The sequence below is a fragment of the Sus scrofa genome, chromosome 8 (genome assembly GCF_054392235.1).
Source record: "Sus scrofa isolate SSC_HxYL_T2T_F1_AM1 chromosome 8, Sscrofa_HxYL_maternal_Yorkshire_Landrace_v2.0, whole genome shotgun sequence".
Classification (NCBI taxonomy): Eukaryota; Metazoa; Chordata; class Mammalia; order Artiodactyla; family Suidae; genus Sus; species Sus scrofa.
This window is the reverse complement of record NC_139390.1, coordinates 11,202,039-11,214,184: the sequence shown is the minus strand read 5'-3', so window position 1 is coordinate 11,214,184 and position 12,146 is coordinate 11,202,039. Positions and strand designations below refer to the sequence as shown.

The 12,146-nt window shown below is 46.9% G+C and overlaps 1 protein-coding gene across 47 annotated transcripts in view; it reads left to right on the top strand.

Moving 5' to 3' along the window:
• Positions 1 to 12,146, top strand: part of PROM1 (prominin 1) — a 132,058-nt gene that overhangs the window by 64,475 nt on the left and 55,437 nt on the right. For all 47 annotated transcript variants that reach the window (XM_084971576.1, XM_084971561.1, XM_084971581.1 and 44 more), the window contains one exon: positions 8,330 to 8,535. In XM_084971576.1, coding sequence (XP_084827702.1) covers positions 8,330 to 8,535 — 206 coding nt within the window. The remainder of the gene's footprint in view (positions 1 to 8,329; positions 8,536 to 12,146) is intronic.

Below are 12,146 nucleotides of genomic sequence, written 5' to 3'. Positions count from 1 at the left end.
CAGGTACGTTCTGTCCAGGTGAATGGCCCTCCGGCGTCTCTTTGGCTGTCCTTGTCCTGAGCTCAGTGTCATGTCCTGGTGAGCCCTCAGGTGGCCAAGGAGCCGGGGCAGCTGCGTCTGTGATCCTCGGGCTGGGGGCCCTTCCAGTGAACTTGCCTCATAAGGAAGTTCAGAAGCAGTCAGCAGTGCAGACCTTTGTTCTGAGGGGCGGCCCTGACCTTGGAAGGGAAATAAAACTCTCTTTTCACAGGCCCACATCCTTTCTCCACTTTAGCTGAAAGTGAAAAGTACTTTAAGATCCTTGGGCCCCTTCTCCTCCCATGATTTTTAAAAACACATGGTCTCCCTTTTTATTGAATGTATTCACTTAATCAGTATTTATCAAGTACTTACTAGAAGCAATGCATGATGGGTATAAACAGGTGGCAGCATGGTCTTTACTCCAAGAATTTTCAGTTGGTGAAAGGGAGGCCGTGGGGTAAGACATGCCTGTGCTTGGATCCTGTGGGCTGAATTGTGTCCCAAATTTGTATGTTGAAGTCCTTCCCCCCTCCTCCCCTGCCCCCCCCCACTCAGAATGGGATTGTATTTAGAGATAAGGTCTTTAAAGGGATAATTAAGTTCAAATGGGGTCATTAAGGTGGGTCTTAATCCAGTCTGGTATCCTGATGAGAAGAGATTAGGACACAGACCCATGCAGAGCCACGACCACGACCATGTAAAGACATGAGAAGAAGATGGCAGGGAGTTCCCGTTGTGGCTCAGCGGAAACGAATCCGACTAGTAACTGTGAGATTGAGGGTTCTATCCCTGGCCTTGATCAGTGGGTCAAGGATCCGGCGTTGCCGTGAGCTGTGGTGTATGTTGCGGACATGACTTGGATCTGATGTTGCTGTGGTTGTGGTGTAGGCTGGCAGCTGTAGCTCCAATTTGACCCCTAGCCTGGGCACCTCCATATGCCATAGATGCGGCCCTAAAAAAAGGCTGCTGTATAGCACTGAGAACTATATCTAGTCACTTATGATGGGGCATGATAATGCGAGAAACAAGAATGTGTATATATGTGTGTGATTGGGTCACCTTGCTGTACTGTAGAAAATTGACAGACTGCTGTAAACCAGCCATAATGGAAAAAATAAAAATCATTAAGAAAAAAAAAGGAAGAAGATGGCCATCTGCAAGCCAAGGAGAGAGGCATTAGAAGGCGCCAACCCGGTCCTCCCCTTGATCTTAGACTTGCCAGCCTCTAGAACTATGAGAAAATGAATTTCTGCTGTTTGAGTCACTCAGCCTGCGGTGTCTTGTTACAGCAGCTGGCTGTGGAGTGGACAAGGATATGCATCACGTGAGGAGTTCCGATCAAGGGCTGTGAAGGTTCAGAGGACGGAGAGTGTACTTGCACTTGGGAAATCAGGAAAGACTTCGCGGTGGAGTGGCATTTAACATGAGGCTTAAACGCAAATGAAAGTCAAGGAAAAATAAAGCCATTCTTCCGTTTGCAAACACTTGGCCCAAAGCACAAAGCGTCTCCATTGTTTTTTATTTCTTATTTTTATTTTTTTTAGGGCTGTGCTTGTGATATATGGGAATTCCCAGGCTAGGAAGAAGAGCTGCACCTTCCCGCCCATGCCACAGCCACAGCAATGCAGGATCCAAGCCGCATCTGCAACCTACACCACAGCTTTTGGCAGTGCTGGATCCTCAACCCACTGAGCCAGGCCAGGGATGAAACCCGCATCCTCAAGGAGACTAGGTCAAGTTCCTAACCTCCTGAGCTACAACAGGAACGCCTGCATTGCTTTTATTATTATTATTAATATTTTGTCTTATGTCTTTTTTTAGGGCTGCACCTATAAGCATATGGAGGTTCCCAGGCGAGGGGTCAAATCGGAGCTGTAGCTGTTGGCCTGCACCACAGCCACAGCAACACAGGATCTGAGCCGTGTCTGTCACCTACATCACAGCTCATGACAATGCTGGATCCTTAACCAACTGAAGGAAGCCAAGGATCAAACCCATATCCTCACAGATACTAGTCAGGTTCATTAACCACTGAGCTATGACGGGAATCCAGCTTTTTTTTTAAAGCATGTTCTTAAATGATGTTATCCTCCCCTTGTGATCATAAGAGCTACATTTCTCATCTGCCAAGTTCCAAGCAAAGACTGGGAGTTCTTTATTGTTTCTTATCCTTACAATGACATCTGTCCAAGGCAGACGTATTTCTGCATTTGCAGATGCAAGAAAATCCTACACTCTGGCAATCTAGAGAAGTTACCTAAGGTCACTCGGTGACTACATGGCAGCTGGGACTTGTCCGGGCACACCAACAAAAATGAGGCTCACTCCGGGCCACTGTGCCATCATCCTAAGGCCACTGATTTGGAAGGAACGGCTTCCATCTGAGTGTCTTGAGTTGTGAGCAAAGAGTGTGACAGCCTTGAAGCTGTACCTCTTACCTATTAAACCATAAAATATTACAGTGAGTAACGATCCCTGGGAAGAAATGATGAGGCCGAGGTGGAGGTCCCGGAGGGGAAGAGGATTTGGAATTATGGGGCCACAAGGAAAGCTGTAGAAGCCAGAGGAACTGCTTGAATGACCCTGGTTTGCTGGCATTTGTATAGCACGTGCTCTATAGCAGGCGGCCCTTGGACGTGATTTACAAATGGAAACTCAGTCTCCGCAAGAGGAGTCTGTCCCCAGCCAGCATGTTAAGGTAGAGGTGACACAGCTTGTGTACCCATTCCGTCCTGAGGCACTCAGCCCAGCATGGAACAAGCCCTATGATGAAAATGCAAAACTGAGCCATGCCAAGCACACGGATACTGAAGAATATATTCCCTTGGAGACCTAGAGTGTGCGTGAGGCCCCGGCGCCCCAGATTCTCCACGTGCAAACCAGGGAAACAATGCAACATTAGCCACCTCACTGCTCACTTGGGGTTTCTGCAGAAAGAGCCTCTCAGCCTGGCTTGTCACAGCAGTGACTGCTCAATTAAATAAAAAGACACAAGTCCTATCCTCAAAGAATGCAGAGTTTGCGGCAGTTCAGTTAGTGACTTATGATTATCTCCCGTGATAATTTGTAAGTGCCACTCACCCATCTAAAACCTTTCAGGGAACGTTCTCTAAGCCCCCCCCAGCCCCCCCCCCCACCGCCCCACAAAGTGCCATCCTTTTTATTCTGAGCATCACTGGCAGCAGGAAAGCAAGTGTCCTTGAGATGACTCCCTGAGTTGGTTTCCATGTGGCCACAGGTCATCTCCACGGCAGCCTCTTGGCTGACTCTCCTTTAGATTTAGCTGGTCTGTATCATTCATTCCATTTCTTAGCTACCCCCTCCCCTTTCTTGGAGCTCCTTCTGGGGGCAAATACAAGGCTTGGGACTTGTCCCTGAGGCTTTTCCTGCCCTGACTAGTGCTAACAGACATAGGGCTTCAGCGCTTAGGAAACGTCAGGTCATCATTCCAGGCGGTTTGGTGGTATTTGGAACCCACCCTTCATGTTTGCAAAAGATAAATGACTTAGTTCCTTGTTTCCTGCCCTCCCGGAGGCAGCCATGTGCTGCCTGTAAGAACACAAGTTCCCGTTGTGGCTCAGTGGTTAGCGAACTCAACTAGCATCCATGAGGATGTGGGCTCGATCCCTGGCCTCACTTGGTGGGTTAAGGACCTGGGATGTCCATGACTTGTGGTGTAGGTCGCAGACGCAGCTCGGATCCTGTGTTGCTGTGGCTGTGGTGTAGGCTGGCGGCTACAGCTCCAATTGGACCCCTAGCCTGGAAACCTCCATATGCCGCAGGAGTGGCCCTAAAAAGACAAAAAGACCAAAAAAAAAAAAAAAAAAAAGAAAAAAGAACACACCCTCCTTTCCATGCAAGAAAAGACCCTTCTGGGGAATCTCAGACAGTGTTTAGATAGAAAGCAGGGCATGACCCAGGTCATTGTCTGAGGCTCCTTGGAGCTCAAGTAGGAGAATAATGAGATCATGAATTATTATTATTATTATTATTATTGATTGAGCCTTACTCTGGCAGACACTGCCACTTAACATACATTAAATAGTACATGGCGAGCGCTTAGCACACAATGACGCACAAAGCAGGTTGCTTGTCCCTGCCTTTTCAGGTTGTCTTTGTAATAACTGCGTAAAATAGAGTCCCTGCTTATTCCCATTCTGTCCACATGGTAACGAAGGCTCAGGAGGCATTGTAATCAAGTCCTGTCCCCTGCAGGTTCCCATGCAGGGTCAGGGTTGGCTGGTTATCGATGTAATTCAGAAGGTTCCTGGGTGACATTGGCAGTTGATTGGAGTAGGGACACACAGACGCTGAGCTGCAGGGCCAGGACCGACGCTGTGCTGTTGCACAGAGGATCAGCCCAGGACGTGTGGCGGCCAGCTTGAACAGGAAGAGGTGAAAATGCACCCAGCTCCACCGGGGGCCGAGTTGGCAGCCTCGCAGAAGTGTCAGGGCAGCCTGACTCGGGTGAGAAATGAACACGGAGGAATCCGCAGACTCTCGTCACTTCCAGGTGGCTCTGCCATGACTTGGGGCTCATGTTCAAGGCAGATCCCTGGTCTTACCCAAATGTCCTGACCCTCGCTCCCGGGGAGGAGCCTGAAGTCAGCCTTTTGAACACACACTGTCAGATGCTTCCTGTTGGCGAGGCTTCCCCAGGCCCAGGAGGGCAGGCTGGGGTCCTTTGAGATGCCCCGTGGAACCCTGGGAGCCTGTGTATCTGAAGCACCCACTGCAATATTTGGGATGCCTTTAAAGGTGTTTAATACTGCGGAGTTCCCACTGTGGCACAACGGGATTGGCGCAGGTTCAGTCGCCAGCCTGGCAAAGTGGGTCAAAGGATCAAGGTCACACCTGAGGCTGGGATCTGATCCCTGGTGCATGAACTCCATGTGCTGCGAGGCGGCCAAACATTGTTCTTCCACATCTGTGAAAAGCTGCCCGCTAAAGCGATAGCTTCCGCATGTCGATTTCCTGGACCAGACAATTTCAGAAACGTCATCTGGGAAACGCCATGGGGCTACCTGGTTTTATGCAGCCACGTGAGGCTAAAATAGGTCAGCCATAACAGCAGTAATGACTTTGTTCCCTCCATATATCTACCACCTCCCTCTTCCAAAAAAAGAAAAAGAAAAAAATAGTGGTATAAATTGAGCGAATTTTGCTTTACGAGAAGCTCACTACATCATTGTAGGTCGATCCATCCCCATCACTGCCCAGCCCCCTCTCTGGACTCGGCTTGGGAATCGTTGGCCTAATGTGGTGTGGCTCCTGTTCCCTCAATTCATTATTCTACCCAGTTGTGATCAGGCAACTGTCCTCTGCCAGGTCCCTGGCTGGGTGCCTGGGACAGAGTCGTGATTGTCAAGTCTCCTGCAGCTACTGCGTGGCTCCAGAAACGGTCACATGGGAGCTGCCCCTCTAAGTGAGATCAGCGCTGTGAAAGGACACGTGTAGGGACTCCCTGGCAAACCCAGACCTGGTTATTATCTAGGCAGACTTCCTGGAGGAGGCAACATCCAAACTTAGGCTTGCGTTTCATCTGGGAAGCGTGATGGGAACAATGCCCTGGGCAAGGAGGGCAGGAGGAGCCAGAGTGAGGAAGGGGAGCGAGCATGATGCTTTCTGGGGACTAGGATGGCCAAGGAGAATGGGCACATGAAGCCAGGCTTGAATAACATAGGACCTCAGGGAGGAGTTTGATTTAAATGTGGTGGGAATCCATGGAATGCTGTCACGCAAGAATGACCCCCTCAGACTGTCATTTTAGAACCGACACTTGGAAGGTGGCACCATCTGGGCATCTGATGACTCTGTATTTGATGGAGACCACGTGGTTAGTGAGTCAGGCATTTGCAACCTTTCCTCACACTCCCCAGTCCATAACTGACGAACGGACTGATAAAGAACCTTTCGCGAAAGCCAGATGTCAGTTCAAACGCGAGCCCTTGTTTCTCTGATAAACTTTCCTTTTATGTTCCTGTCCTTTGTCATCCTTCTCGCCCTGAATTTGATCTGTCACATCTAATTAATGGTCTCGGTTGTGGTTAATCATTCCAGTAACGTTTCCATTTTCTTGATGCACGCTGCCTCTGCTTGCATAAACTCTGCAACGGCTCGGACGGCCACAGCCAGAAAACATAGTCTTGACTCTGAAGGTAATGTCCTCCCCTGCCGTTTCACGTTGCTCTGTCCAAAGCTCCAGAGGGGTGTGAGACCCATTCCAGAACTTTCTGTTCACTGTCTTCTCCATTGTGATGGTTTTTAAAATTACGTGTTTCCTTTTTTGAGTCTGCAGTCACCTTTCATGTTCTTTTTCAGCATTAGCAGTCCACAAAAGGGTAGTGACTCATCTCGGCACATTTAAATCTTGATCCTCTCTTTAACAATCCAGAGTGCTATGGACAGCTTTGGTGTATCAGAAAATAATTTAGGTCCTTGCCAGACTTCAAGTTAGACACGAACTCTGGAAATGACAGAGCATGCTCCTGACACTGTTTGACCCAGTATTTAGTCAGCAACCCTGGAAAAGTTGTGTATGCAATATAAAATTTGTATTTGGAGATAAAGATCATGCATTTAAAACATTTCGATGCACCCTCTTTTCCTGGGTTTGGGATCTGGTGCCTCCCGGGGTTCAGAAAAGATTTGAAATTCCTTTAACAGTTTACGATATTTGCTGAGAAGTGATAGCAAACTAAGTGAGAGTTTGGAGTGTCTGGGGCTGGTTTCTCAAGTAGCCAAGGATGTGAGTCCTCCAGAGAGGGCTACACGCTTGCAAATAATGATGCTTCCTGGCCAGGGAGTCCAACTTAGTTTAAGCAGAAGCATGTTTGATGAATGCAGCAAAAAATTCCCTTTTTTTTTTCTTTTTAGCATTTTAACCTTAAAACAGAAGTGATTGATATTTTAGTGCCATGTGCTCCCAGCTTAATAAGCATTTGTCCACGGAATTAGCTAATATTGATTGACCGTTTGCTGTAGGCTGGGCACTTGGCCTGTCGTTTACACATTAAATTACTCATCTGTCCCTCACAATATACTTACAACATTCATGCTAATGTACCATTTTCTGGTCGAGGGACTCAGAAGCCCCCTGCTGGGATTTAACGCCGCCTTCTGACTCCACGTGCAGTCCTCTCTCCCAAGACACGGCATTCGCTCCTAGGAACAAGACTTGGGTTTTGTTTTTCTTCTCTCGGCTTGGCTTCAGAACGAATTGCTATCCAGCTGGCCCATTTGCTGCAAACTGCCAACCTGTAATTTTCTGCCCTTCTTTTCAAATGTCTCCCTTTATGGAAATGTGAGGAGCTGGGTATGTGAATTGGAACAAGATCAAGTTTTATCATCCAGTTGCATTAATTTTTATTTAGTCTGGAATAAAGCCAGCAGTGATGATGGAAGTTATGTTTAGTCACCTAATTGTGTCCAGAGATTGTTCTAGTTCCGAGGAGCCTAGGAAGGATCTGAGACCTAGGCTGCCGAGCCCAATCGCAGCGGCCTGGCCTGAGGGGCACTTAGGGAGTGTCTGCTCCATACCAGGCATTTTACTTGGCACCTTATTGCGAGTCATACATTATCTGTAATGTTCATGATGACCTCACAAAGTCCATTATTATTGGCCTGTGGGTATCATGTCTGATTCAAAAAGTCTGAGCCTTTTTTCTAAGTTTAGATACTTTCCAGATTATTTTGTAACTCGCTATGAATTTGTCATTAACTGATGCAATCCAAATTAGTCGGAATCCTTAATGAGTACTACTGGTTCCATTTTTTTTCTGGTGAAAAGTATCCTTGGTATAGATTATTTACTATGCAAGGACTCCTACCAAAATTAGTCATGCCATTTAAAAACAAACAAAATAGGAGTTCCCTGGTGGCCTAGGGGATAAGGACTTGGCATTGTCACTGCTGTGGCTCTAGTTGCAGCTGTGGCTCAGGTTCAATCCCTGGTCTGGGGACTTCCTCATGCCACTGGTGTAGCCAAAAGAAAGTGAAATAAAAAACGAAACACCTTAGGGTTGGATTTAAACCATTTGCAACTTGATCCTGCCTTTGGTGGTTTTCATGGGAGTTGAAAAAGATACAAACTGCTTGATCTCATGTTGTGATGACTCAAATCTCTGCTTCCTCTGTTTCAAGAAGGATCTTCAAAATGGACACACACACACACACACACACACACACTCCCCTTACGATTTGACTCATGATGGCAAATATGTTCAAAAACCTGGAATATGTACCCTGTGGGATGTTCTGTGTGTAATCTTGTGTTATAGTATTGCTGACTCTTTTCTTTGATCTGCAGATTATCTACTATGAAATCGGGATTATTATCTGTGCTGTCCTGGGGTTGCTGTTTATTATCCTAATGCCTCTGGTGGGGCTTATCTTTTGTTCCTGCCGTTGCTGTAACAAGTGCGGTGGAGAAATGCACCAGCGACAGAAGAAAAACGGAAACTTCCTCAGAAAGTACTTTGCCGTTTCCCTCTTGGTGATATGTCTACTTATAAGGCAAGTAAACTGGTGAACTGGGGCCACAGTTGGTTGTGTTCTAGGTCGATGAGAAAACCTCCCGTGTTTTAACTCTTAAGCACATGAGTTTGAAACAAACAAACAAAACAGAAGAGAGAGAACAAAAATGCGTGCCCAGGACAGCTCGGAAAGATGTCACTATAGGCAGAAGTTAGCATTGTAATCAGCTGCTCTGGCCTACGTGATAAGCTAGCCCTTTGGTGGTTTTTCCGTCTTGAAGACATCTGCTAAATCTGGGACTGCAGAAAGCATTTGCCTCCCAGGCAGCGTCCCCTTCTTAAACAGCAGCGTCTGGGAAGGCAGAGCAAGTTTTCTTTTTTTTTTTTTTGGTCTTTTCTAGGGCTGCACCCGAGGCATATGGAGGTTCCCAGGCTAGGGGTCTCACTGGAGCTGTAGCCCTCCGCCAACACCAGAGCCACAGCAACTCAGAGACACGTCTGTGACCTACACCACATCACAGCAATGCTGGATCCTTAACCCCCTGAGCAAGGCCAGGGATCGAACCTGCAACCTCATCGTTCCTAGTTGGATTCATTGACCACTGAGCCACGAAGGGAACCCTCAAGGCAAGTATTTGCTCGTTGATTTATCTGTCCTGAAGGGGTCTTGAGGGATGGCTCGAGTCCCTGAATTGGGAAATTTGAGAATATTTTTAGGATGGAATTAACTTTCTAATCATATACCCAGTTTTCTTGAATTTGCAATTACACTGGAACCCTCAGCGTTTGTTCTTTGTCTTTTTATCAAAGTTGTTCAACGCAGGGTTTTTTTGCACTTTTTTAAATCCTATTTTTCTGTTTTCTTTAAAAATTTTTTTTTATTATGATTGATTTACAATGTTCTGTTCAATGCATGTTTTTATTGTGTGAAAGAAGTCAGTTCATTACACCTTTTTCCCCGTCGAGGGTGATAATTACCCTTTATCGTCACATGCACAGCTTCCTTAGAAAATTATCTTCAAAATTATAACTTAAAAACACAGCGTCAAGACTCTATTATTGAGTTAAAAATAAATAAGAATTATTTATACATCATACATAAATAAATCTAAAAGTCCAGCACCTATAGTGTACTATTTTCATGAAACATTTCCTTCAGGAGTTCTTCTCAGGGTGCAGCAGAAATGAATTTGACTCGTATCTATGAAGATGCAGGTTCGATCCCTGTCCTCGCTCAGTGGGTGAAGGATCAGGCGTTGTCATGAGCTCTGATGCAGGTTGAAGACGTGGCTCAGATCCCGTGTTGCTGTGGCTGTGGGGTAGGCCGGCACCTACAGCTCCGATTCCACCCCTCGTCCGGGAACCTCCATATGCTGCGGGTGTGGCCCTAAAAAAAAACGACCAATAAATAAATAAGTAAATAAAATTAAACATTTCCTTCAGTGTCTCTGCCTGGTGATATGCAGGCAGAAACCTGTACTCTGGTGATGTACTTACCCGGTCATAGAATTTGCAGGTTTCTGGTTCAGTATGTGTTCTTTCCTTTGGAAATAAGGTGGACCCCTCTCCCAAAGTCTGGAGCCCACTTCATGGTGAAGGATGTTTCTTCTGCAGCTGCTACTGCTGCCAAAGGTTTTCCAGTTGACCGACAGGTCAGAAGTACTCCGACTGCTTTTAAGTCGGGGATGTTTAGCTGAGTCCGAAGCAGATTCTTCAGCTAAGGCGTGTGCTTCCTGATACTGGGCCCTGGTTGTGATATTTGGTCATCTTTCCATATTCCGTCATCCATTCAGCCAGGGTGTCATATCCAGAAACCGAGTGCCTGTGACGTGAATAATGCCAGGCCTCGGAGAAGTAGCATCACGTCCATATGCCTTTGCGCCGTGAGTAGGGCTTCTCGCGTTTTTGTGAAGTAACTGACATGAGGGAATTTAAGCAGAAAACTGAAGGCAGCAGAAACTAAACACAATGAAACAGGACAAATTCAAGTCCTGAAGTTCTAGCTGCAAACCCCAGAAGAAAAGGTCTTTTTAAGTGTGGCCATCCGTAGGGGCCTGGGGAGATGTCTGCTCCGGGGAGCTGGGCACTGGGGGGCAGTACATCCATTGATTGGAAAGCGCTGGCCGGCTCTAGAGTCCCCAGGTGAGATGCGGTGAGAAAAGTGGCTGGCAGACCCTGTGTAGGACACAGCGCAGGTGATTAAAGACAAAAAAGGAGGGGGACACGAACACTTTGGCGCAGAGCTTATGGGAAAGGGTTGTTGAGACCCTGGCAATGCAGGCTGTTCCCTCTGGGAAGGAAATTGGTGGTTGTGAAGAGGAGGGATGCTAACTCACTTCTTCTTCTTCTTTTTTTTTTTCTTCTTTTTAGGGTCCAACCCTCAGCATATGGAGGCTCCCAGGCTAGGGGTCAAATTGGAGCTGCAGTTGCCGGCCTTTGCCACAGCTGCAGCAACTTGGGATCCGAGATGCATCTGTGATCTACACCACAGCTCACAGCAACACTGGATGCTTAACCCACTTATCAGGGCCAGGGATCAAACCCGCATCCTCACGGATACTAGTCGGGTTCGTTTCTGCCAAGCCACAACGGGAACGCCCGAACTCACTTCTTACTGCAGCCAGACCTCCTGCCTCTTTGAAGGGTCTGCTGTACTCAGGTATGACCTGCAGAATGAAATATACAACAAATTAAACTTGAACAACAACAACAACAAAAATTCCTACAAAAAGCAAAAGCTGATGCACTGCCACTGCCAGGGTAGTCAGTTTTTTTGAACAAAGACATGTCTGCTGAAAATAGAGAAGTGATAGACCTTAACCGGGTACTCGAAACAGGATCAAGCGAATGTGTTAGCTGATTTCCTGCACCCTTGTTTGACCACCAGGGAGTTTCTGTGTGTATTTTCTTTGCAAGTTGGGGATGTGGGGGTCTTTCTCTCCTGTTCCCCCATGTGTATTGTCTCTGTACATAATTTGAGTCTGGCCATTTCTTCACGTGAATTCAGAAAGGCAGCTTAGGATGGGGTAATTCAAGTTGGCCCTTGTCTCCATGTTGCATTTGAAGTATTTTTAGGAATGCGCAGACCTTACAGCTGTAGGAGTAGTTACAGCCTCCCCACCTACCAGAAGAATGTCACTTATAAGCACCAACGCAGGCCAGACCCTTGTGCATTTCCTCTAAGCCTGAAATTTATATCCTTTGTTTATCCAAAGTCTTGGACAGCCATGCCTTTTTCCTCTTAATACATCCTGGACATCAAAGATGAGGCTCAGGTGATGAAGTGTCGTTTGAAAAGACTTACCCTTAGGGCTTCTTATTGGCATAATTTAACTTTTTTTTTTTTTTTTTTTTTTGCCTTTTCTTGAGTCACTCCCATGGCATATGGAGATTCCCAGGCTAGGGGTCTAATTGGAGCTGTAGCCACCGGCCTACACCAGAGACACAGCAACGTGGGATCCAAGCCGCGTCTGCGACCCACACCACAACTCATGGCAACGCCGGATCCTTAACCCACTGAGCAAGGCCAGGGATCAAACCCAAAACCTCGTGGTTCCTAGTCAGATTCGTTAACCACTGTGCCATGATGGGAACTCCTGTTTTCTGTTTGTTTGTTTTTTTTTTTTTTTTAATGGCACATTTGTCCTGTAT